This window comes from Mya arenaria, chromosome 16 (genome assembly GCF_026914265.1).
Source record: "Mya arenaria isolate MELC-2E11 chromosome 16, ASM2691426v1".
NCBI classification, from domain to species: domain Eukaryota; kingdom Metazoa; phylum Mollusca; class Bivalvia; order Myida; family Myidae; genus Mya; species Mya arenaria.
The window spans coordinates 38,220,770-38,248,583 of record NC_069137.1 but is presented as its reverse complement, the minus strand read 5'-3'; the positions used below and the strand labels follow the sequence as shown (position 1 = coordinate 38,248,583).

At 37.9% G+C, this 27,814-nt stretch overlaps 2 protein-coding genes and 1 long non-coding RNA gene across 4 annotated transcripts in view; 2 read left to right on the top strand and 1 right to left on the bottom strand.

The window, feature by feature from the left end:
- The window catches only part of LOC128222554 (dynein light chain Tctex-type 5-like), a 15,996-nt gene extending 13,814 nt beyond the window's left edge, over window positions 1-2,182 (top strand). For both annotated transcript variants that reach the window (XM_052931619.1, XM_052931618.1), the window contains exon 3: window positions 626-2,182. In XM_052931619.1, coding sequence (XP_052787579.1) covers window positions 626-1,143 — 518 coding nt within the window. In that variant the 3' untranslated portion in view covers window positions 1,144-2,182. The remainder of the gene's footprint in view (window positions 1-625) is intronic.
- A 454-nt stretch (window positions 2,183-2,636) lies between these two features.
- LOC128222657 (uncharacterized) lies at window positions 2,637-10,487 on the bottom strand. The gene is made up of 8 exons (XM_052931759.1): window positions 10,431-10,487; window positions 9,697-9,766; window positions 7,791-7,873; window positions 6,279-6,350; window positions 5,829-5,952; window positions 5,194-5,288; window positions 3,548-3,610; window positions 2,637-2,823 (listed from the first exon to the last, which is right to left on the bottom strand). Exons 1-8 carry the CDS (start codon window positions 10,470-10,472, stop codon window positions 2,722-2,724), a joined length of 651 nt encoding a protein of 216 aa, XP_052787719.1. The 5' UTR covers window positions 10,473-10,487; the 3' UTR covers window positions 2,637-2,721.
- A 4,976-nt stretch (window positions 10,488-15,463) lies between these two features.
- On the top strand, window positions 15,464-27,075 carry LOC128222449 (uncharacterized). Its single transcript, XR_008259142.1, has 4 exons — window positions 15,464-15,523; window positions 23,312-23,401; window positions 26,463-26,557; window positions 27,002-27,075. It is a non-coding gene; the product is annotated as an uncharacterized LOC128222449 (long non-coding RNA).
- Window positions 27,076-27,814: the final 739 nt, after the last annotated feature.

Genomic DNA, 27,814 nt, shown 5'->3' with positions numbered 1-27,814 from the left:
ACAATATTTAATTAACCAAAAAAGTCAATAAAAAAACTCAAACACTGAACATTTCAAAAGTCTGTTTTATTATAGCCAAACAAGTTTGATATTTATTTAAACTTCATGTAGTGTGTATTGCTAAATTTTATCGTATTCATTGCATATTTTATTAAGTGTGTGTAATTTCGCCTTTTTTCTCTACTGGAATTCTTACAAATTGCACCAGTTTGCTTTTAATTCATAAAGAGTGGGGGGGGGGGGAAATAAAACACAAAAAAGTTTGTATAACCGGAAGCAGGATTCCATTCACCGACGTTTTTACCGCTGAACCACTGAGACATATGTGCGAGTTGTTATCTAAAACTGTAAACGCTATCAATGATTGTAACGGAAAGGGTCAACATTGAAGGAATGGTCGTCAACACACAAACGTTAATGTTAATGTTTAACAAGTCTAGGGAACATGCCCTCAACAAAGTTGTTTTAATGTTTACCCATTTCTAAATCAGGATATATGAATCGTTCAACCAGTATTTTGTTTTACAATCGGTGAATACTTACAAAACATAGAGAACATCGCAATGACATAGCCAGGTTTTGCATTAACACACGGTTAACCTAAATCGTTTTCATTCCCTTCTAGCTTCACCGAGAATTGGCAGAGCAAAGGTCCTTCCGATAAGCAGCGCCAGGTCCTCCACGGCCCCTCCGACACTCAGAACGGAAACGGCCACTTTTCTGGAGGTCACGCCTATGGACATATCACTTCCGACATATTCCGACCACAGACGCCAGATCCGCCAAGAAAGCAAATACAAGATGGCGCCGGCGACGGAGCTTCCGGTTGAGCCGCGCAACATTGAAATTGCAGTAGAAAAAGTGCTGTCGGACAATCTTCACGATAAATATTACGAGGCGTCGCAAAGCCGCCATCTTAGTCAGTTGCTTAGTGCGCGTGTACTAGAGGAAGTTCGAAGACAGGCCCCCGGGAACTATAAATTCGTGGCCGTCGTTTCCATAGGGAGCGTTCGTGAGAGACCGGGTGTACAACTCGGCTCCAGGTGTTTGTGGAATAAGGACACCGACCGTTTCATCACTGCTAAATATAGTAACAGATCTTTATTTGCAGTAGCGATGGTGTATGGATTGCATTATGACTAGTGTTTATTGCTTGTATGTATATTTTTTTAATATTTACGGACGTCATGAAATGTGTGCTATTTCGGGATCGATTTTTTCAGAGCTGTTTCATTTTGAAGAATATCAAGTTGTTTCCGATTGCTACTACGTTCGTGTCTTCCCTAAGGCTAAAACCAATTTTAATGGTTCTGTAGACTTGCCTGATTACAATATGGTATTCAAAAACATACAAATAGGACTTAAGTTAATGCACCAGTCAATTGTAACCACGGCCCCCAAGGTCCGGGGAATAGCGGGAACTTTGACCTTCGGTACAGCCAAGCCCGGGTAAAATCCCCGCCCTGCGGTGACGAACTGAAAGTAAAATCCCCGCCAAATACCCCTGCAACCCAGGAACCCTGGGTAAGGCCCATTCCCCGCTTTTTTAGCACGAGGGAAAACCCACCGCATTGACCTGGCACTGCGGGGCCGCATGGAAGGTAAAAACACGGCCGTTGCCCCGGCTATCCCCGATATACCTCCGGACCTGGGGCGAGGGGCGTGGTTACAATTTACATGTGCATAACTATAATACCAGTAAAATTCATTTATGTATGCGTCCTAGCTTCATTTATGAATTTATTATTAAACATTTAATGTGTTAAGTTTTACACTTTCGTACCCAGTATTTAATACTGAAATACATATGAACAAAATTGTACGCACTCAGTTGTATATATTTATAAAGAAATTAGAGTCGGACTCTTTTTTAAGAGATGGTTGGGGCACTGCACGCTAACTATTTATTTTGTTTGTCCTAATTAAATTAACATTAGCCCATAGCTCATGAAAATCAGACCCCCCATACACTCTTCACGACGTTACGTTGTATAACGTATTGCAATGTAGTAAAAGTCCCGAAATGATTATAATGAGATTGCATTAAGCCTCAACCTTATGTTTCTTTATTAAATATTCCGTTCCATGTATGCGCTTTCAAATGACAATTTTGCTCAGATGTATTAGGTGTTATTTTGTATGTACTTGTATGTTTATTAAACGTTTATCGTGTGTATAATTTTGCATGCGTCAATTGTTACTTGACCACGAACAGCTATCACTTGCGCCAGCCGGCAGTTTCACGTATTTCTTGTTATACGGTCGAAACCCATTGGCTCGATGTCGCTTGACTCGAATTCCTCGTTGGCTCGAACTCGATGTAAAGGACTGATTTTGTTTTACTTTGTTTAAGTTTCCCGATTGGCTCGATATCCACGAGGCTCGAAGTATTTTGGCCGTATTCTGGGATATCGAGTAAAACGGGTTTCGACTGTATTTACTGCTTCATAAAATATGAAAATACAATAATTATTGAATTAAAAACACATAATAAATAAGCATCCATGTATACATTGAACTAAACCATCATCCATTCGCGATTGGGGTTTTCGTCATAATTATATGAAATTATAAATGTATTTAAAACAACAAAAACACACATTTTTGGCGAATATGTATCTGAAGTGATTTAAGAAAACCTTTTCTCATTTTTTTTCATAATTTAATTATAGCACAACGCAAAATGTGCAAACGGAAATGACGTCATTGATGGGAGTGACGTCATCCTGATGGTTGAGTGCAGGAATCATTGCAGAAGTCTGCAGTACAACACCGGAAGCAATGGCCGCTCTGAACATAGGCGTGGCTTGTTGCGTTACATGTCTGAAATAAAAGGGCAATATTTATAATTAGCAGAACAGAACAGAACAGAGCAGAACAGAACATACATTTAAGGTGATACTCGTATTTCAAATCAATACATACACATGTAAAACAAACATTGATTTTGAGTGATAAACCTTTCTGCACATTTCTTCTAAATTAATTATTCTTTATCAAAACAATTGTTTTTGATATCATTCACCCTTTCCGATAATTTAAGTGTATTAATTGTGGTACATCTTATTTTGGAGTAAGACTTGTACATCGTGTAAAATTGAAAGGTATAAAATAATTACTTTGCAATCGAACTAAACTTTTATCGTTGAACAGCTAAAATTGTATGGCTTATTTAAAGAGCTTCATTAACACATAAAGAAACTTTGAATGTTACATTCTTGTCATACAATTTAAATGACTGGACACATTTGTATGCGGAAATATGTGTATAATAACAACTGTTTACGTATTCTTTACATTTCTAACTAATTAACGAATAATCAGGCTTTTAGCAATCAATGGAAATTATAATGGAATACAGCTCTAAGTAATGCTATGCCATATAATTTATCCTATTGAACTTCTCTTGTCCGATCAAATAGCACGTTACTAATAGTTATTTTAAATTAAGTGGATGTCACTGTGGTACACGTATTTGACGAATTAAAATTTTCGCCAACGAATAATATTGCCAACAATTAACTAACGGTCTGATAAATTAGCATACCAGATCTCTCATACATTTCGACAGGTACTGGGTTGAATGGAGAATCTGTTGAATTGCACACACCTTGTAAAGAAGAAAAAAATGCAATGATGGTAAACGAATGTATCAGTTGTAGGAATCTGCATATGGGCAACACAAATCTTTGATTGGTGATCGTGATAAAGCTGCTCTTATAAAACTATAGTCGAACCCCGTTGGCTCGAACTAGCTTGGCTCGATTTACTCGTAGTCTCGAACTAGCTTGGCTCGATTTACTCGTTGGTTCGAACAAGCTTGGCTCGATTTACTCGTTGGCTCGAACTAGCTTGGCTCGATTTACCCGTTGGCTCGAACTACCTTGGCTCGATTTTCTCGTTGGCTTGAACTAGCTTGGCTCGATTTACTCATTGGCTCGAACTAGCTTGGTTCGATTTACTCGTTGGCTGGAACTAGCTTGGCTCGATTTTCTCGTTGGCTTGAACTAGCTTGGTTTGATTTTCTCGTTGGCTTGAACTAGCTTGGCTCGATTTTCTCGTTGGATCGAACTAGCTTGGCTCGATTTTCTCGTTGGCTTGAACTAGCTTGATTCGATTTACTCATTGGCTCGAACTAGCTTGGCTCGATTTACTCATTGGCTCGATTTAGCTTGGCTCGATTTACTCATTGGCTCGAACTAGCTTGGCTCGATTTACAAGTTGGCTCGAATTAGTTTTGCTCGCTTTACTCGTTGGCTCGAACTAGCTTTTCGTCGGCTCGAACTAGCTTGGTTCGATTTACTCATTGGCTCGAACTAGCTTGGTTCGATTAACTCGTTGTCTCGAGCTAGCTTGGCTCAATTAACTCGTTGGCTCGAGCTAGCTTGGCTCAATATACTCGTTGGCTCGAACTAGCTTGGCTCGATTTACTCCTTGGCTCGATTTACTCGTTGGCTCGAAATAGCTTTTCGTCGGCTCGAACTAGCTTGGTTCGATTTACTCGTTGGCTCGAAATAGCTTTTCGTCGGCTCGAACTAGCTTGGCTCGATTTACAAGTTGGCTCGAATTAGTTTTGCTCGATTTACTCGTTGGCTCGAACTAGCTTTTCGTCGGCTTGAACTAGCTTGGTTCGATTTACTCATTGGCTCGAACTAGCTTGATTCGATTAACTCGTTGGCTCGAGCTAGCTTGGCTCAATATACTCGTTGGCTCGAACTAGCTTGGCTCGATTTACTCCTTGGCTCGATTTACTCGTTGGCTCGAAATAGCTTGGCTCTATTTACTCGTTGGCTCGAACTGGTTGTGAAGGACCAATTTCTTTCTAATTGTGGTAAACATTACCGCTTGGCTCGAAATTCCCGAGGCTTCAGGTATTTACGCCTGTCCCAGTGAGTTCGAGCCAACGGGATTCGACTGTATATCGTTTATAAAATGTGTGGTACAATACATGTACACGATAATAAAACACAAATTATACAAAATTACATGGTTTTCTATATTATGTAATTTAAGCTAATACTTAATCTACAAACTCTCATGACCTACTTTAAATCTTGCCAAGATTATTGTCAAACATGTTAAAACATTGCCGGTTTACTTTTTTGATTAAAAAATTCTTGATGACAGACAGTTAAACCACAAAGTTGTATATTTAAGTAATGGTAGAATGTAACCTCAAATTATAACCCATACCTGACCCCTTTCGCACTCTGTTACCGTCCTACAATCCGCAGGGTCATCAAGCGTGGGACAGTTGAAACAGAACGGACCACGGGGCTGTGGAGCGGCTAACAAAATGAATGACAATCAGTAAATACGCAATGAAACATATAGTGTAATGTAACCTTCCCGTTCACATTTATTTCAAAATTGGATCACCCCAGTCATTTGCCTTCGAAAGCAACCACAAATGTAAATGGAGGTATTACAATATCTGAACATTTTACATGTAACCACGCTGCAAATGGATGGTGAAGCAATTTCAATGTAGCCAGATGACATTAATCTGAGAAATCTTAATAATTTATATAATCAATAATAAATACACTTTACTGGGAATCAATTCGAACTTTAAGATTATTGTCAATCATTTACCAGAGTATCCGCAGCTCAGGCCCGAATGCCAATCTCCTTTATAGCATACTTTAACCTGTTACACAAAAGGTATTTCTGACATTAAGAGCCAGCCAGCGTTCTAAATCACAACACACCAACAGAATTCACCATCACAGCTTTCTTCGCATACGACAATATCCATCGTCTGGCGCCTTTGAGTACTGACGTCACACTTAATGAATGAGTGTCAAATTTACATGACTCTCACTTACCGGCGATTCCGCACCCCTGCATGTTGCAGAATTCACCATCACAACATTCTTCACATACGACGATATCTGTCGTCTGACGTTTTTCAGGTAGACTGACGTCACGCTTGCCAAAGGAGGCGCAGCGCTAAATTATAAAAATAGTTGTCTGAAAACGATCTAATGCAGTTTTTTCTGTTCTAATATTTTGGATTATCAATATTTTCTGACATTGTTAAACTGCAGTAATTATTAGTATTATTATGCTAAGAATAAATAAATATTTAAGGTTAAATATCACTAAATGGCTACAGGTTATATGACACCATAAGCAGTTGGTAGGAGTGACTCCTTTGATAAAACTAAAGAAAAAATAAATATTTTAGGTAAAATATCACTAAATGTTTACAGGTTATGTGACACCATAAGGAGGAGTTCATTTCTTTTCAAAGTACTGGGAAGACAAGTACTTACTGTTTTGGACTCGCAGCCACTGCTGTAGAGAACTAAACCTCCGGAGGATATATACTCCCTTGTTACACATTTCTGAAAGATGAATTATACTTGTATATCATGGTTTCGATTGTTTATTGATATATAACTGTGGATTTTATCCTTATAAACCCCTGTTTGAAACGGGTTGTTTATTGAAATATGATTTCAATTTTAAACTTAATTTAGCACGTTTAACTCATAGTCGGTTCATAACGACGGTGTCTGGTTAACTTATAGTCGGTTCATAACGACGGTGTCTGGTTAACTCATAGTCGGCTCATAACGACGGTGTCTGGTTAACTCATAGTCGGTTCATAACGACGGTGTCTGTTTAACTAGTAGTCGGTTCATAACGACGGTGTCTGTTTAACTCATAGTCGGTTCATAACGACGGTGTCTGTTTAACTCATAGTCGGTTCATAACGACGGGGTCTGTTTGACTCATAGTCGGTTCATAACGACGGGGTCTGTTTGACTCATAGTCGGTTCATAACGACGGTGTCTGTTTAACTCATAGTCGGTTCATAACGACGGTGTCTGTTTAACCCATAGTCGGTTCATAACGACGGTGTCTGTTTAACTCATAGTCGGTTCATAACGACGGCGTCTGTTTAACTCATAGTCGGTTCATAACGACGGGGTCTGTTTAACCCATAGTCGGTTCATAACGACGGGGTCTGTTTAACTCATAGTCGGTTCATAACGACGGGGTCTGTTTAACTCATAGTTGGTTCATAACGACGGGGTCTGTTTAACCCATAGTCGGTTCATAACGACGGTGTCTGTTTAATTCATAGTCGGTTCATAACGACGGTGTCTGTTTGACCCATAGTCGGTACATATTTTGACATTGTGTGCTTATCTCACAGTCCGTACGTATTTTCGGTGTATGCTGACCTAAGGATCAGCCCGTATCAGCGTTGTCTCTTTACCTTATTCTGCATATAACGACCAGTGTGTGTATACCACGTGATAAACTAGGTCATATATGTTACGTCGGAAGGCAACATTTTGCTTAAAATGAAGACCTAAATCAAAGATAACTTTTCTTTTAATGCACCATTTTAAATGAAACAAAGGGCAGTCTGTGCCGCTTAAAAAGCCCCACCTGCGTTTTATTACCGGAGTTTAAAAAGGTGATTAGTTTCATCAAACACTCCGACAAATCTGTTCATAAAATAATGTTTTGGCACTGCTCCACCAGACGGCCGTTTTGTGAAAGGTTTTGTCGAAGTGTTTTTCGAAACAAAACTCTTAATCAAACACTGGTAAAATACCGAAGGCGGGACTCCGTATGCGGCGTAGACTGCGCTATGTTTCATTTAAAATGGTGAAAAAATTGGTGAAGTTATCTTTGTTAAAAGTCTTCATTCGAAGCAAAATATTGCCTTCCGACGTAGCATTTATGACGCAATTTTTCACGTGGTGTACACACACTGTCGACGCTGTGTGTTTATCTCACATTCGCGCTTTTTGACGTTTTGTGTTTACCTCATAGTCAGCACATATTGTCACCAGTTTACAGTCTGCTGGGTGGGGCACGTCAGCACATTCAAAACATCGCTTGCTTCCCGCTGAATATAAAGCGAAACAAAAATCAGGAATAAATACTGAATCGTTTCGAAAGCATTGTTCAAATCAACCGCAATGTGTGCAAACTGGAACTAAAAAATACTGCTAGGTAGACATATTATGCGAATTAATCAAACATTATGAATTATTATGCAATTACAATCATGTGAATGACGTTAAAAATTGGGTGCTGGCTGGCGGCACTCAGAGCATTATATGTACACCTTTATCAAATAATTTCCATTCCTTATATAAACTGCTTTTCAGCAATTGCGAATATTTTCCGATGAACGCAAGGTCTTCGGATACATTCGTAGCTCCTTGGCCATTTTTATCGATGTATGCCGGTAAACCGGTAGAAGTAGTTCGTAAAATTTTGAATTATATCATAAATTAAATGTAGTGTTTAAGCTTGTATTTGTTGATCTTAGTTTAAATTGATTGCCAGTGAAGTATATTATTGCAAACATAATTAGGATTCCCAAGAGTAAAGTCAATAAGTTTAACTGCTAAATGAAATTACTACGCGATCTACATGCAGCGGACTTAGAAAGACCCGATTTCCGACTACATGTTAGAAAGTGTTATTGTATAATATGTTAAATAAATTTATGTCATTAGAGTTTCAAGTTAACATTTAAAAGTGGTTTGAAGTGATTGGTTTATTTTTACACTATTATATTGATGTAATATGATTAACTGTTTTTGGTTACGGTCGTGTCGTTCTTTTTACACTATTACTGTAAGGTTTTTTCTTAAATGAAATGATTTTTTTTAACAATGTTTGAAAAAAGTACTGAACTTTTATATAAGTAACGAATTGCGGGATTGATGTCATTATCAGGAACATGGACGCATTTGAACTGGTTAAAGTACGTGTGGAGTCCAAATGACTCCACAGACTTCAACCAGCCCAACTGTGCTCAAACCCCAATATTAATATTAATCCCACAATTCATTCCTTAAAGAGGCACTCTTATTCCACTATTAGATTTACCACAATTAAAACAGTTGTTTTAATATACCAATAGGAATAAATAAATGTTAGAAAACAATTGTTCTTATGAAGGATACCGAGTTCAATTTGAAAGAAATGTGCAGAAAACACGTTATTTCTACATTATGAGACTTTAATAGATCACAATAGATCTTTTAGCACTCACCAATCATTTAATATTTTGGCGTTTTCAGCTATTAACTATACGATTACAATCTTGTTTATAGAAATTAATAGTTTCCATAAATGCACTATTTAATAAGAAGTAAGAGGTTTAGCACTCAAAAATTATGTTTGTTATACATGTGTATGTATTGATTTTGAATACGAGTGTCACTCTAAATGAACATCCACATTAGAATTTCGCAGGCTTGTGAGCAGCAACAAATCATTAACCTCCTAATAATACTAAACAATATTATTCTCTTTAGAATACAACCTTTATTTCCAGTGAATTAAATTGCAGATAGGCAATCATTATGTACTGCGCTTAATCATTAAGAATTTAAAATTTGGCATGTGTTTAAAGGTCCGCCTACTGCCACTCATCCGATTTACAATCCCTGCGTCAGATTTTGCGTTGACAATATGTCAGCCAATGATGTTGTATTCCAAGACAGTTAAATGACCTGAATTAAACCTTAATGATTCAGAAGGGCTTGTTCGCTACGCTCACTCCGCCCATTCTTCATCATTAAGGTTTTAGTTCATGACATCTAACCTAATACATGCTAAACAGAAACCAACCACCAACTTGTAAATAATGCTAAACACTAATATTCACCCTACAAGAACTCATTAACTGTGTAAATTCCGTAATATGTTTACCTGAGGGTTGCACTAACACTAGCAGCATCCACCATAGAGCGCCCAGTTGCATGGTTGTAGCCATTGTTGCCTGAAAAACGTCAAATGTAAATATTTCAATAACAGTCTCTAAAAGTTCATTCGTAAAATTGTCTTGATAAGTTAAAGGGACACAATAAACTTTACACTTTATAGATTTAAAACGCATATACTAGTATTTACATTCGTCAAGTACTTTGAATAGAAACCGAAAAAAAACATGATTTGTGTACAGTTATTAACATATCAGCCTTTATAAATGGCGTTTTCAATTAATAGCGATGTGGTCACAGACTTCCATAGCGCCAAAATGTCTGAGCAAAAGTTTCAAAATTTCAGTGTTAACATATAAAAGGCCCCTTTAAAAATTTACACCGCATGAACTGTTCACTATCACAGTACTGGTTGACCGATCGCTAAGGCCTGAAAACAAACACATTTGGTTCCGGTTACCCGACCCTACCTACGAAATAGACACCGACCCTGCCGTTTTAGAAGTCAGGTGTTAAAAAAATAAACAAAATATAAACTAAGATTTTTTTGATTTTTTTTTTAAATTCTTTAAGTGTGTATTTAAATATGCAATTTAAAACCTTTAAAATATTATACAGAAAACTACTACATGTATAACACCGTTCTCCAATGATGACAAAATCGTTCATACATAAAGCCTTATATGTTTTAATTTTATTTCTTTTTTAAATAAGCCTACCTACCCTATCTGTTTTTGAAATGGATGTCACCTTAACCAATGCCATATTTGTGGTAGCCTTCGTGTTACCGATTAGTGCTCATTCAATGAAATATATTTTGATCTTACACCGATACAAACAAGTGTACTCTGTTACAAATTAAGAGAGCTTTCTTTTCAGTTTACTTCATCCAGCATACAAAAGAGTGTTAAAAAGATATCCATAAATATATAGATTGTCTTCCGGGGGGGGGGCGTTAAATGGGGGTCTCGTGTGACAGTGTTATACACTGGTGCACGTTAAAGAACCAGAGTAGCTCTAACCAGGGTTACATTCTGTCTGTGCACTATGCTCGAAGAACTTAAAATGATTAACAATCTTAACGGAGCACTCGACGAATGGGCTTGACCCGAGTGCGAGTTTAAATAACCTTACACACCACCACCAAAGATTTCCATGGCAGCTTATAGTTTTTTTTGCGATAGTAGCCTGAGTTGTTAAAATAAACACGAGCGCAACGTATTAGGTGTACGATTTCACGGGGGTTGTAGTTGAAGTAAATGTTTTGTGCAATGCTGTCGATGACAGTGTACGAACAGTAAAACTGTGATCGCTCAAGGATTACAGGGCCCGAACTTAACCTCGAGTGATCTGGTGTTTCGAACGACCCAAGTTTCCTTTTTAATCTGTCATGAAATGTCGTAAAATGTTGTTGTTTTTTCTGTAATAGCGTCGCAATTTATACGCACAGTAGTAATTGCATGGCTAAGCTCCGCCTACTTTTTACCGTTCCAATATAGGATTAAATGTATTGACGGAAACAAAGAAACACTCTCTAATATGATACAATAATCAGGTGGTCAGAATAAATAATTTATAGGGAATATTATTCTAGTCGATTGGACTGTGGGGTCGTAAACACCATATCGCACACTGGCCACCTGCGAAGCATCTTTATACAAGCATCACTTACAGGTTAAACGACCTACCTAGTATTTATTTCGTTTCAACACTTTCTTTGTAAAGTTTGTTTTTATTTCAACCGACAAGCGTTCTATTTGTTTTGCACAGCATTGCCGTAGTTTAATTGCACATGCGTAATCTGCTATTATATGATATGGATTTAGAAAACAATGTGTTATATACGACATTTTTGTATTGCATATTATAATCATGCTATATTTTCGACGGACATTGAACATATATGTATAAATATAAATATCTTACCTGACCTGAAAGTCCGAATTTAAGGAGTGAGCAGACAGACTGATAAGGTGGTCCATATTTAGAACTACAAGCATGATTATACAATATAAGTATTATAGACTGGTGCTCAGATGTGAAAAAGGTTATGTAAATATTTAAATTCTATGTCAGACACGTTCACAAGCGGATCTATGGGTTCCGTCGCGATCCCCACCTTAAGTTTTCTTTTAATTTCAATATAAAAATAAGTAATTAAATACGCCCAAAATATACCATTTCGAACTAGAAATTGTTAAAAGTTTCGGTTCTTAGACAGAGCGAATTTCAAAAGGTTACGACCCTTAAGTTACGCCTTTTTTAACGTGGAATCCTGAATCCGCAACTGACATTTACAATAATCAAAATACCAAGTGACTGCTGATTTTAAGTGTATAATTTGATAAGGAAGCTAAGGAACTCAAACGATAAAAAGCTGTCGTCTGATGTTTTAAGAACATCTGATACCGATGCTGAATTTTGATGACAGATTACACCATTTAAAAATTGATCGCATATTTTTCTTATGTGTTTGCTTTGTGAACGCAGTAGGGCACGCGAGCAATTTCCATGACGTCATAACTCCTTGCGAGTTATACAATATGACCTTTAGGTTTTATCTTACCAAAGGACGTGGCGAATGTAAATATGGCATCATACATCGCAATATTCTCTTGTCTGTATTCCACCCGTATCCCACTCTGATTAAGTCAAGCTATATCGAGTATTATTGCGTTAGGTTAAAATGAAACCAAACAACAAAATAGTAAGTCATTAAAGTTCAATTCCTTCTGTTGTAACGTACCTTCTGATTTTAACCCTTAGTGAATACAACAAAGGGGAATACCGTATTCAACTGGAACTTTACAGTTTACTATTTTACAAGTTTTTGCATGTCTTAAAGCTGCACTCTCACAGATTTACTTTTTTGTCTTGGAAAGAGCAAATTTTTGCGTAAATATCTTTAAACCGATGATATAAGATTGCTGACAAAAAATCAGATCGTAGATTTTCATATTTCCGTTCGAAAATTAATGTTTTATGGCATAAACCGTTACTAACGGTTTAAGAAAAATGCATAAAACATCATTTTTTTTAACTTAAATACAAATATCTGCGATCTTTTTTTTGGTCAGCAGTCTTATTTTACTGGTTTCCATGAATTTTTGCAAAAATTGCTCGTTCCAAGACAAAAAAAAAAAAAAAAAAAGTTGTCTAAACGTTCAATCTGTGAGAGAGCAGCTTTAAAATCCGAATCCTCAAAAACCCAATCACGACATTGACTAATGCAGCCTCCCGGATGAAAAAAAACGCTATACGAATAGCCCTCCTGTATGCTTTGAAAGGATTTAATTCTCAGATCGAGAATGGTCAAAACGTGATAAAATACATTCGATATTTTTGGGCATAAATATGTTTCGACCAAAAAAAAGCGAAAAGCGTATTTTTTGTTCTAGTTTTAAAGTCAACATGCTATGATGTAAAACTATCTTTGTTAAACACATTTTATTTTTTCATCAACTGATACCAAAATAGGTGGCATTGCATGAAATAAAATCGTGTGGCTAAAATACATTTATTCATGGCTTTTTGGAAGTATAGTTTTTTTCTTGGAGGGCGTTGATTCGTAAAGTTACAATTACAAATAATATATTGTACTAGGGATCCGATTGAAGCAATAACATAAGAGTAACACTGTCATTTTATAATTGTAAAGATTGTTTTATGTTGTAAATTTGGGCCGGAGATGAGTTGGGTTGGGTTTGAATGATCAGGACCAGTAACCTTTGAAGTGATATGTAGCTCTCAAGAATGGCACATTTCATTGGTAGTACTGAATTTAGGATGGGGACGCAACTTTTGGAGTGCATCCCTTTCTCTGGGAACCCCAAAGGTACTCCCCCTAGAACTTTTGGCTATTTTAAGTCTAATATGCTGTATTTTTGGTGTAATATATGCATATTCTTTTTTTGTTGCTAAGAAGCTAAGAAAGGTTCTGGCGTTTTGTCCGTTTACCGATAGCCATAGCTTGGAGTTTATCAATATTGGCTTTCATCTGATTATCGGAGAACCACTAGATTAAGGACTTGCTGTCGTCTTTAAGAGCTTTTTTACTACATTGAACTAATTATGGCAGCTTGATATGGTATTGTCAAAGCATATTTATAAAGGTCGGTATGGTAAACAAAGTAAACTATGTAACTAATACAGATTTAAAAAGGAATATGTCCGAGTATAGACCCTTGTGGAACACCTTTAGTGATTGCTTTAAAAGTTCTTATTTTATCACCAAGTTTCACATTTTGCATCCTGTTGGTTAAGTAATTGATGACAAGATCAAGAGCATGACCTGGGACGCCATATGTGGTAAGTTTCATTAAAACGTGGTAGTGCGGATGGAAATCAAAAGCCTAAGATAGGTCCATTAGTATAGTCGCCACATAATTGACATCATATAGCGCCTTTTCCCACTCTTCTGTAATCTTAAAAAGTGTGCTGTGACACCCATAACTGGGTCTGAAAGCAGAAACGAAAGGGTGAGAATGGTTATTAAATATCCATTTATTGGAAATTAATTGTCCTTTCAGAAATTTTAAACATAATCGGCGTTATGCTGTCAGGTCTATAATTCCACTTGTCAAGAGTACTGCTTTTCTTGAACATCTGGGTAAATTGTCCGTGAAAATTGAGGCGTGTAGTGAACAGTTGTCCAAGTTTGTAAGTGGATCGAAAATGGCTTGGAATACTTAAGTAATTTAGCAGATATGCCATCTTAACCAGTTGCCTCCTTTACTGACGATTATCAGTTAGTTTACTGATGAAATAGTTGCTTATAGGTTTAAATGCATACAACAATTTGGATCATGCCGTTTCTGTGGCTACCGCAAAACACGGCCCTGCTGAAAGTGTCATACATTACGGCAAACGTTTAACGACAACTCTCGGATCGGCGTCATCATTTTGCATAGCCCTGAGTTCACTAAACGCTTACAATCGCCTATGATAGCTTACGTTTGCGATTTGGTTTCCCCGCTCTCAGTGAATGCGCTACGATGCCACAGCAATTATACAAATCAAAACAGTTTGCTTACGTGAGCGACTGTTGACCTGGACGCTGGTTTAACTTATTTTGCTAATTTGAGCAAACATTGACTGTATTATCATGTACGTAAAGCTAGTGGCCAAGCGGTGTGAAATTAGCGGCCTAGTGGTGTGGAGCTAGCAGGCTAGCGACGTGAAGTTAGCGGCCATGCGGTATTAAATAAGAGGCCTAGCAGCGTAACGTTAGCGGCCTAGCTTCGTGAGGTTAGTAGCGAAGCGGCGTGAAGTTAGTGGCGAGTGACGTTAGCGACCTTGCAGTTTAGCAGCGTAAAGTTAGCGACCAAGCGGCGTGAAGAAAGCGGTCTAGCAGCGTGATGTTCGCTGCAAAGCGGTGTTAAGTCTGCGTAAAGTTAGCAAGGTTTTCATGCGTCGGAGAAATATTAATAATTTTTAGAACCCCCCTCCCCATTTTGCAAACTAGGTTCTTGGTTTCAATCGAAAAAATAGTACAAATTGTTATTTGAAAGCACTTAATAAACAATGCAAATTTTATTCTTTCATTTCAAGCATATATATTTTTTTGTATTTTTTTTTCGATATTATTTTTAATCTCGATAAATCTATTGCATTTTTATTTTAAGTTAGAATATATTTTTAAAAAACATGTATAACATCTAATACTGTATTTAAACTCACAACAGGTATACGCTAAACCATTGTAAGACGTACAGATAAAAATGGAAACTTTATCTATCTTTAGATACTGACCTCGGATTGTCATGATTTATAGCCTGATAGTGCCAACAGTGATGAAACTAATTCGTCTATCAAATGTAAGTACATTCATTCATATTTTGAGCTGATAATACAGTTATATTGATAGTAATTTGCAAAATTTAACATGTTGAAATTTAAAGAAGTATTAACTAAATGTGTGGTTCCATGTGAAATGAATTGAAATATATAAAATGAATTTATTATAATGTACATGGCAGAACCAAATTGAGTCAGACAATATGCAGCTGATGTGTCTTATTAGGTCAAATTGATATACGCTTACATAACAGAACAGACTTGGGCTTTGTATTGTACTTTTGCATTATACCGAACAGACTGGCTTTTAAGTTGTACATTTGCATAATACTGAACAGAATAGGGGTGGCTGTTGGTCGTTGGCACAATACTAAACAGTCTAGGGGTGGCTGCTGTTCGTTGACATAATACCTAACAGACTAGGGGTTGCTGCTGTTTGTTGACATTATGCTGAACAGACTGGGGCTTTTTATTGTACTTTTGCATTATACTGAACAGACTGGTTTTTATGTTGTACATTGGCATAATACTGAACAGAATAGGGATGGCTGTTGGTCGTTGGCACAATACTAAACAGTCTAGAGGTGGCTGCTGTTCGTTAACATAATACCTAACAGACTAGGGGTTGCTGCTGTTTGTTGACATTATGCTGAACAGACTGGGGCTTGTTTTTATTCGTTGGCATAATACTAAACAGACAACGGGTGGCTGCTGTTCGTTGACATAATACTAAACAGACTAGGGGTTACTGCTGTTTGTTGATATTATACTGAACAGCCTGATACTTCTTGTTGTACGTTGGCATAATACTGAACAGCCTGACGCTTCTTGTTGTATGTTGGCATAATACTGAACAGCCTGAGGCTTCTTGTTGTAAGTTGGCATAATACGAACAGCCTGAGGCTTCTTGTTGTACGTTAGCTTTATACTGAACAGCCTGAGACTTCTTGTTGTACGTTGGCATAATACTGAACAGCGTGAGGCTTCTTGTTATAAGTTGGCATAACATTGAACAGCCTGAGGCTTCTTGTTGTAAGTTGGCATAATACGAACAGCCTGAGGCTTCTTGTTGTACGATGGCTTTATACTGAACAGCCTGAGGCTTCTTGTTGTACGTTGGCTTTATACTGGACAGCCTGAGGCTTCTTGTTATAAGTTGGCATAATACTGAACAGCCTGAGGCTTCTTGTTGTACGTTGGCATAATACTGAACAGCGTGAGGCTTTTTGTTATAAGTTGGCATAATACTGAACAGCCTGGGGCTTCTAGTTGTAAGTTGGCATAATACGAACAGCCTGAGGCTTCTTGTACGTTGGCTTTATACTGAACAGCCTGAGGCTTCTTGTTGTACGTTGGCTTTATACTGAACAGTCTGAGGCTTCTTGTTGTACGTTGGCTTTATACTGAACAGCCTGAGGCTTCTTCTTGTACGTTGGCATAATACTGAATAGCATGAAGCTTCTTGTTATAAGTTGGCATAATAGTGAACAGCCTGAGGCTTCTTGTTGTACGTTGGCTTTATACTGAACAGTCTGAGGCTTCTTGTTGTACGTTGGCATAATACTGAAAAGCCTGAGGCTTCTTGTTGTACGTTGGCTTTATACTGAACTGCCTGAGGCTTCTTGTTGTACGTTGGCTTTATACTGAACTGCCTGAGGCTTCTTGTTGTACGTTGGCATAATACAGAAAGGCTGAGGCTTCTTGTTGTACGTTGGTTTTATACTGAACAGCCTGAGGCTTCTTGTTGTACGTTGGATTTATACTGAACAGCCTGAGGCTTCTTCTTGTACGTTGGCTTTATACTGAACAGCCTGGGGCTTCTTGTTGTACGTTGGCATAATACTGAACAGCATGAGGCTTCTTGTTATAATTTGGCATAATACTGAACAGCCTGAGGCTTCTTGTTGTACGTTGGCATAATGCTGAACAGCCTGAGGCTTCTTGTTGTACGTTGGCATAATACTGAAAAGCACGAGGCTTCTTGTTGTACGTTGGCTTTATACTGAACTGCCTGAGGCTTCTTGTTGTACGTTGGCTTTATACTGAACTGCCTGAGGCTTCTTGTTGTACGTTGGCATAATACTGAAAAGCCTGAGGCTTCTTGTTGTACGATGGCTTTATACTGAACAGCCTGGGGCTTCTTGTTGTACGTTGGCTTTATACCGAACAGCCTGAGGCTTCTTGTTGTACGTTGGCTTTATACTGAACAGCCTGAGGCTTCTTGTTGTACGTTGGCTTTATCCTGAACAGCCTGAGGCTTCTTGTTGTACCTTGGCATAATACTGAACAGCCTGAGGCTTCTTGTTATAAGTTGGCATAATAATGAACAGCTTGAGGCTTCTTGTTGTACGTTGGCTTTATACTGAACAGCCTGAGTCTTCTTGTTGTACGTTGGCATAATACTGAACAGCCTGAGGCTTCTTGTTATAAGTTGTCATAACACTGAAAAGCCTGAGGCTTCTTGTTGTAAGTTGGCATAATACTTAACAGCCTGAGGCTTCTTGTTGTACGTTGGCTTTATACTGAACAGCCTGAGGCTTCTTGTTGTACGTTGGCTTTATACTGAACAGCCTGAGGCTTCTTGTTGTACGTTGGCATAATACCGAACAGCCTGAGGCTTCATGTTATAAGTTGGCATAATACTGAACAGCCTGAGGCTTCTTGTTGTACGTTGGCTTTATACTGAACAGTCTGAGGCTTCTTGTTGTACGGTGGCATAATACTGAAAAGCCTGAGGCTTCTTGTTGTACGTTGGCTTTATACTGAACTGCCTGAGGCTTCTTGTTGTACGTTGGCTTTATACTGAACTGCCTGAGGCTTCTTGTTGTACGTTGGCATAATACAGAAAGGCTGAGGCTTCTTGTTGTAAGTTGGCTTTATACTGAACAGCCTGAGGCTTCTTGTTGTACGTTGGTTTTATACTGAACAGCCTGAGGCTTCTTGTTGTACGTTGGATTTATACTGAACAGCCTGAGGCTTCTTCTTGTACTTTGGCTTTATACTGAACAGCCTGAGGCTTCTTGTTATAAGTTGGCATAATACTGAACAGCCTGAGGCTTCTTGTCGTACGTTGGCATAATACTGAACAGCCTGAGGCTTCTTGTTGTACGTTGGCATAATACTGAACAGCGTGAGGCTTCTTGTTATAAGTTGGCATAATACTGAACAGCCTGAGGCTTCTTGTTGTAAATTGGCATAATACGAACAGCCTGAGGCTTCTTGTTGTACGTTGGATTTATGCTGAACAGCCTGAGGCTTCTTCTTGTACGTTGGCTTTATACTGAACAGCCTGGGGCTTCTTGTTGTACGTTGGCTTTATACTGAACAGCCTAAGGCTTCTTGTTGTACGTTGGCATAATACTGAACAGCCTGAGGCTTCTTGTTGTACGTTGGCTTTATACTGAACAGCCTGAGGCTTCTTGTTGTACGTTGGCATAATACTGAACAGCCTGAGGCTTCTTGTTATAAGTTGGCATAATACTGAACAGCCTGAGGCTTCTTGTTGTACGTTGGCTTTATACTGAACAGCCTGAGGCTTCTTGTTGTACGTTGGCTTTATACTGAAAATCATGAAGCTTCTTGTTGTACGTTGGCTTTATACTGAACTGCCTGAGGCTTCTTGTTGTACGTTGGCTTTATACTGAAATGCCTGAGGCTTCTTGTTGTACGTTGGCATAATATTGAAAAACCTGAGGCTTCTTGTTGTACGTTGGCTTTATACTGAACTGCCTGAGGCTTCTTGTTGTACGTTGGCATAATACTGAACAGCCTGAGGCTTCTTGTTGTACGTTGACTTTATACTAAACAGCCTGAGGCTTGTTGTTGTAAGTTGGCATAATACTGAACAGCATGTTTTTGTACGTTGGCATAATGCTGAACAGACTGAGGCATGTTTTTGTACGTTGGCATAATGATGAACAGCCTGAGGTATGTTTTTGTACGATGGCATAATGCTAAACAGACTGGGGCTTGATTTTGTACGTTGGCATAATGCTGAACAGACTGGGGCATGTTTTTGTACGTTGGCATAATGCTGAACAGACTCGGGCATGTTTTTGTACGTTGGCATAATGCTGAACAGACTGAGGCATGTTTTTGTACGTTGGCATAATGCTGAACAGACTGGGGCATGTTTTTGTACGTTTGCATAATGCTGAACAGACTGAGGCATATTTTTGTACGTTGGCATAATGCTGAACAGACTGGGGCATGTTTTTGTACGTCGGCATTATGCTGAACAGACTGGGGCATGTTTTTGTACGTCGGCATAATGCTGAACAGACTGAGGCATGTTTTTGTACGTCGGCATAATGCTGAACAGACTGGGGCATGTTTTCGTACGTTGGCATAATGCTGTACAGACTGAGGCATGTTTTTGTACGTTGGCATAATGCTGAACAGACTGAGGCATGTTTTTTTACGTTGGCATAATGCTGAACAGACTGGGGCATGTTTTTGTACGTTGGCATAATGCTGAACAGACTGGGGCATGTTTTTGTACGTTGGCATAATGCTGAACAGACTGAGGCATGTTTTTGTACGTTGGCATAATGCTGAACAGCCTGAGGCTTCTTCTTGTACGTTGGCTTTATACTGAACAGCCTGGGGCTTCTTGTTGTACGTTGGCATAATACTGAACAGCATGAGGCTTCTTGTTATAATTTGGCATAATACTGAACAGCCTGAGGCTTCTTGTTGTACGTTGGCTTTATGCTGAACAGCCTGAGGCTTCTTGTTGTACGTTGGCATAATACTGAAAAGCACGAGGCTTCTTGTTGTACGTTGGCTTTATACTGAACTGCCTGAGGCTTCTTGTTGTACGTTGGCTTTATACTGAACTGCCTGAGGCTTCTTGTTGTACGTTGACATAATACTGAAAAGCCTGAGGCTTCTTGTTGTACGTTGGCTTTATACTGAACAGCCTGGGGCTTCTTGTTGTACGTTGGCTTTATACCGAACAGCCTGAGGCTTCTTGTTGTACGTTGGTTTTATACTGAACAGCCTGAGGCTTCTTGTTGTACGTTGGCTTTATACTGAACAGCCTGAGGCTTTTTGTTGTACCTAGGCATAATACTGAACAGCCTGAGGCTTCTTGTTATAAGTTGGAATAATACTGAACAGCATGAGGCTTCTTGTTGTACGTTGGCTTTAAACTGAACAGCCTGAGGCTTCTTGTTGTACGTTGGCATAATACTGAACAGCCTGAGGCTTCTTGTTATAAGTTGTCATAACACTGAACAGCCTGAGGCTTCTTGTTGTAAGTTGGCATAATACAGAACAGCCTGAGGCTTCTTGTTGTACGTTGGCTTTATACCGAACAGCCTGAGGCTTCTTGTTGTACGTTGGCATAATACTGAACAGCCTGAGGCTTCTTGTTATAAGTTGGCATAATACTGAACAGCCTGAGGCTTCTTGTCGTACGTTGGCATAATACTGAACAGCCTGAGGCTTCTTGTTGTACGTTGGCATAATACTGAACAGCGTGAGGCTTCTTGTTATAAGTTGGCATAATACTGAACAGCCTGAGGCTTCTTGTTGTAATTTGGCATAATACGAACAGCCTGAGGCTTCTTGTTGTACGTTGGATTTATGCTGAACAGCCTGAGGCTTCTTCTTGTACGTTGGCTTTATACTGAACAGCCTGGGGCATCTTGTTGTACGTTGGCTTTATACTGAACAGCCTAAGGCTTCTTGTTGTACGTTGGCATAATACTGAACAGCCTGAGGCTTCTTGTTGTACGTTGGCTTTATACTGAACAGCCTGAGGCTTCTTGTTGTACGTTGGCATAATACTGAACAGCATGAGGCTTCTTGTTATAAGTTGGCATAATACTGAACAGCCTGAGGCTTCTTGTTGTACGTTGGCTTTATACTGAACAGCCTGAGGCTTCTTGTTGTACGTTGGCTTTATACTGAAAATCATGAGGCTTCTTGTTGTACGTTGGCTTTATACTGAACTGCCTGAGGCTTCTTGTTGTACGTTGGCTTTATACTGAAATGCCTGAGGCTTCTTGTTGTACGTTGGCATAATATTGAAAAACCTGAGGCTTCTTGTTGTACGTTGGCTTTATACTGAACTGCCTGAGGCTTCTTGTTGTACGTTGGCATAATACTGAACAGCCTGAGGCTTCTTGTTGTACGTTGACTTTATACTAAACAGCCTGAGGCTTGTTGTTGTAAGTTGGCATAATACTGAACAGCATGTTTTTGTACGTTGGCATAATGCTGAACAGACTGAGGCATGTTTTTGTACGTTGGCATAATGATGAACAGCCTGAGGTATGTTTTTGTACGATGGCATAATGCTGAACAGACTGGGGCTTGATTTTGTACGTTGGCATAATGCTGAACAGACTCGGGCATGTTTTTGTACGTTGGCATAATGCTGAACAGACTCGGGCATGTTTTTGTACGTTGGCATAATGCTGAACAGACTGAGGCATGTTTTTGTACGTTGGCATAATGCTGAACAGACTGGGGCATGTTTTTGTACGTTTGCATAATGCTGAACAGACTGAGGCATATTTTTGTACGTTGGCATAATGCTGAACAGACTGGGGCATGTTTTTGTACGTCGGCATTATGCTGAACAGACTGGGGCATGTTTTTGTACGTCGGCATAATGCTGAACAGACTGGGGCATGTTTTCGTACGTTGGCATAATGCTGTACAGACTGAGGCATGTTTTTGTACGTTGGCATAATGCTGAACAGACTGAGGCATGTTTTTTTACGTTGGCATAATGCTGAACAGACTGGGGCATGTTTTTGTACGTTGGCATAATGCTGAACAGACTGGGGCATGTTTTTGTACGTTGGCATAATGCTGAACAGACTGAGGCATGTTTTTGTACGTTGGCATAATGCTGAACAGACTGAGGCATGTTTTTGTACGTTGGCATAATGCTGAACAGACTGAGACATGTTTTTGTACGTTGGCATAATGCTGAACAGACTGGGGCATGTTTTTGTACGTTGGCATAATGCTGAACAGACTGGGGCATGTTTTTGTACGTTGGCATAATGCTGGACAGACTGAGGCATGTTTTTGTACGTTGACATAATGCTGAACAGACTGAGGCTTCTTGTTGTACGTTGGCTTTATACTAAACAGCCTGAGGCTTCTTGTTGTACGTTGGCATAATGCTGAACAGACTTGGGCATGTTTTTGTACGTCGGCATAATGCTGAACAGACTGAGGCATGTTTTTGTACGTTGGCATAATGCTAAACAGACTGGGGCATGTTTTTGTACGTTGGCATAATGCTGAACAGACTGGGGCATGTTTTTGTACGTTGGCATAATGCTGAACAGACTGGGGCATGTTTTTGTACGTTGGCATAATGCTGAACAGACTGGGGCATGTTTTTGTACGTTGGCATAATGCTGAACAGACTGGGGCATGTTTTTTGTACGTTGGCATATTGCTGAACAGACTGAGGCATGTTTTTGTACGTTGGCATAATGCTGAACAGACTGGGGCATGTTTTCGTACGTTGGCATAATGCTGAACAGACTGGGGCATGTTTTTGTACGTTGGCATAATACTAAACAGACTGGGGCATGTTTTTGTACGTTGGCATAATGCTGAACAGACTGAGGATTGATGTTTGCGTTCTCATTAAGCTAAACTGATAGGTTATGGTTATGTGGACGCAAGCATACGGATTAACACACAAGTTATTTTTGCTGTTCATAGACAGCTGATAGAAATCCGTCAAGTTACTTAGCCATTTTAGTACGACCATCGAAGGTAAAACATTATTTAATCGCATATATGAGTCTTTAATTTCAAAAGCATTTTTTCAGTAAAAGATGCTACCATAATGCTGACACAAGCTGGGATCTGTTTCTTGTCCTGCTTTCTCCATTTCATCACGGTCTTTTCCTCTTCAATAGGTAAGTTATGTCTTAAAGGGACTTAACACCAGGTTATACAATTACAAAAATTAGACAATTGTCCTAATACTATATACAATTGCTATCGTTGTGTAAAACATATTAAATCTGTGTCTATCGTAGTTTTTGCGTACTTCTCCAAAACGAAATTTACTAGGTTTATCTACCACGTAAATCCTAGTTAATTTAGCGTCTGTATATCTATCTGTATTTATGTGGTGACTTTCACATGCTAAATATACACACTTTAAGTTGGGAAACCATTATGCGCTATTTTTAAACGGGTACACTAAGCTGAGACAGCGACAAATACTCGTTTAATGATGTAAAGTTATGAAGTCTCGGTTTCATACTAGCTCGTATTGATATGATATTTCAAGACTTTGAGGAAATGATATATTTGCCGATTTTGGGACCATCTGGTGTCTAGTCCCTTTAAATTAACATAGACTTCATATACATATATATACTTGTTGCTAATGACATACCTCAAAAATGTGTTTTCTTCCATCTATAACGAAAACATATTATACCTAGTTTTCACTTTTAGATGATTTCATAATTATCTTATTGACCTTAATTGCGATACACTTCGCGAGACCCCAATGAAATATCTGTATTGCTAAACTTTTTGTAAAATCAAACTATTAAGTACATTTATCCGTTGACAAATATAACATCTGGAAAAAGTAATCAAAGGAAACAAGAAAAACTACAGACAATACACAAGGACGCCTTAATCATTGCGGTTTGTCTTTAACATATTTGGTGATATTCATATCATGTTTAATGATATTTGATAGCATTATGTTTGAGCTTATATGCACAGTGTGTGTATACCACGTGATAAATTACGTCATATATATATACTACGTCAGAAGGCAACATTCTGCTTAAATTTACTATACCATTTTAAACACACCAAATGGCAGTCTATGACGCTTCAAGAGCCACGCCTTCGTTTAATTACCGGAGTTTGATTAGGTGATTGGTTTCATCAAACACTTCGATAAACCAGGTTCCAAAACAATCAAACTCTGGTGAAAGACAGAAGGCGGGGCTCCGTAAGCGGCGTTAACTGCGCCATGTTCCATTTAAAATGGTTAATATATAGGAAAGTTATCTTTGTTAAAGTCTTTACTCGAAGCAAAATATTGCCTTCCGACGTAGCATTTATGACGTAATTTATCACGTGGTATACACATGCTGATGTACATGAGCAGCATCATTTCTTAAAGCAAACAGTGACTATAATGTTGTATTTAAATGCTAGTATGTCCCCATTATGTTCGTTTGTAAAAAAACAACCACATAAGTTGTTGATTTCATTACCAACGAAGGATGGACAGAATGGTCATTATGTGTAAAGAAAGTAATTGTCATGCCCCAATTTTTCGAAACTTCTTAAGTCCTTTATAACAGGATTAAGCTAAGCTCATTATTTTTGTTTTCCAATAATTTGCATAATATCTACTTTTTTAAGAGTTTTTATACTTAAGATAGGAGTTATGTTTATGATAATCAAAATTAAACATATTTCATGTATCAAAATTCAATTTCAGTATCTATTTAGACTTATTGAAATAAGCTACTTAAGCCTGTTAAAATTAAGAAATTTCGAAATATTGGGGCCTGAGCCTTCACAGTGTACTAACACCGTTAAATGAGATGTGGTTACCAATGCCTTTATCTTTATTTTATCAAAATTTAATTGAATATGTAATATTGGATCTGAGCCTTCATTGTGTACTAACACCGTTAAATGAGATGTGGTTACCAATGCCTTTATCTTTATTTTATCAAAATTTAATTGAATATGTAATATTGGATCTGAGCCTTCACTGTGTACTAACACAGTTAAATGCTATGTGTCTACCATGACCTTAATCTTAATTTGATCAATACGAACTTGATGTCTGAGCCTTCACCGTGTACTAACACTGTTATATGTTATTAGGTTACCTGAATGCCTTTATCTTCATTTCATCATTATGTAATTTGTTTTTCTGAGCTGCCACAGTGTATTTACATTGCTAAATGAGATGTGTCTACTAATGCCTTGATCCATTTCATTCATGTGTTATTTGTTGTTGTTTTCTGAGCCGTCACAGTGTATTTACACTGTTATATGTCATGTGTTTATAAATGCCTTAATCTTCATTTCAAAAATATGTAATTTGATGTCTGAGGCTTCACAATCAATGTACTAACACTGTTATATGTAAAGTGGCTACCAATGCCTAAATGTTAATTTCATCAATACGAATTTGATGCCTGAACCTTCATAGTGTACACTTGTATATGTTATGTGGTTACATGAATGCCTTTATCTTCAGTTTATTAATATGTAATTTGGTATCTGAACCTTCACCGTGTAATAGCATTGTTAAATTTCATGTGGTTACCAATGCTTTAATTTTCATTTCATCAAAAAGTATGCGATGCCTGAGCCGTCACAGTGTATTTACACTGTTAAATGTTATGTGTTTATCATGACCTTAATCTTAATTTTAACAATTAGGATTCGATGCCTGAGTCTTCACAGTGTAGTAACACTGTTATATGGTTGGTATGTGGTTATCAATTCCTTTATCTACATTTCATCAATGTGAAATTAATATCTAAGACTTCACAGTGCTCTAACACTGTTATTTGAGATTTGGTTACCAGTGCCTCATTCTGCATTTCACAATTTTTCCAGTATAATTTGGTGTCAGATCCCTCACAGTATACATTGACGATGTTGAATAATGAAAATATAAATAATGAAAATTAAGAGAAAACATGCTTATTCAAGATTTAAAATACGTTGTTGTTTGTACTATGTTTATTTACCGTAATATTATTTTAATCCAGAGGAGAGAACCATAGACGTCCACTATCTTAACAGTGTTATTTGATGACTGAGTAATCACAGTGTACTAACACTGTTAAATGGCATGTAGGTATCAATGTCTTAAACTGTATTTAACCATTATTCCATCATAATATGGTCAGATACACCACAGTATACTTACACTATGTGGTATGGTCATATACCTAAATATATTTTTTTATCCAGAAGGGAGAGCCACACAAGGTCCACTATGTTACCAGTGTAATTTGATGTCCGATCCTTCACAATGTACGAACACTGTCAGGTGTGAATTGGGTCAGGTATGTTTGATGATTTTTCTACTGATGTTGTATTCTTACATAATAAAGTTATGTTTTATTTTATTTTACTTAGAGAAAAAATCATAACGCATGAAACGCTATTATTTGTTGTTATGTAAATTAATTTGTACTTGTATACACTATTCTACATTCGATTACACAAATAAATGAGCATATAGTCGAGCCCTGTTGCCTCGAACTCACGAGGACCTCCGAAATTACCTCGAGCCTCGGTATATTCAAGCCAAGTGGGAATTCTTACATTCAGAAGTAAAAAAAAAACATCCTTAACATCCAGTTCGTGCCAGGGAAAAAATCGAGCCGAGCTAGTTAGAGCCAACGGAGTTCGAATGTTATCACAACAAAATGGACCTTTAACAGACCGATTTTGAATACTATAGAAAATGTTATAAGCACACATTAAAGGATTATACTTTTTTCCAGGAATGCATGTTGCGAGAATTAAGTCATAATGGTGGAGTTTCTTATACATCTGCCTGTGCAAAAGAACTGGTATGAATATGACGCTTTCTTGTTCAAAATATTCGATCGGATTTTAAAAATAAAATGTTTTTAAAACGTTTATTATACAACCTTCTGATTGATCGTTTAGTTGGTAACATTTGTAGGAGACATACTTATTTGTTTATAATTATGTGAACGTTTTGGGGTTAAAGCATTTTAAGCAGTCCTTTAATTATGTGTCCTGCTGTTTGTTTTTATTCTTTTCATCATAACTGAATTCACATTGTAATGTTTTATCGGTAACGATAAAAAAAAAAAAAAAAAAAAAAAAAAAAAATATGCAATACTTCTTGGGCCCGTGTGAAATAGAATCTTAGTCAGTCTAAAGCTTAAATTGAAACTAACTTAGTGTCATATTTTCGTTATTTTATTTGATATAACTATATTAAACAAATATGAACATGGACACATACTGGAAAATTGGAATAATCCGTTTGCTGCAATTTTTTGATGTTATACAGAATTAATGTAATGGCTTAAAAAGGCCCCATTATTCAGCGCACGTCATGTCAGATCGCAATTTTAAATAATAATTTTGTGAAGCTATTATATTTATTTCCAAACAACGAGTTCAACTGATCTCTTTAGTCAAAGCTTTCTGTTTTGTGCAAACAAAACTCGATATGATTGGTGACATTCAAATCAAAGACACTGAATTGCCTTATCTGGGGTGATATTCATTATGCAACATAAGTAAATCTTAGGGTATTTCTTCATTGACTTCATTCACTA

What these genes read in the sequence shown, in the direction of transcription:
- LOC128222657 (XM_052931759.1), bottom strand. Translation starts at nt 10,472, where the DNA reads ATGGCATTGGTTAAGGTGACATCCATTTCAAAAACAGATAGG. An exon ending in CCATTTCAAAAACAGATAGG is followed by an intron (nt 9,767 to 10,430) that starts GTAGGTAGGCTT and finishes GACGTTTTTCAG; the next exon opens with GCAACAATGGCTACAACCAT. An exon ending in AGTGTTAGTGCAACCCTCAG is followed by an intron (nt 7,874 to 9,696) that starts GTAAACATATTA and finishes CTTTATATTCAG; the next exon opens with CGGGAAGCAAGCGATGTTTT.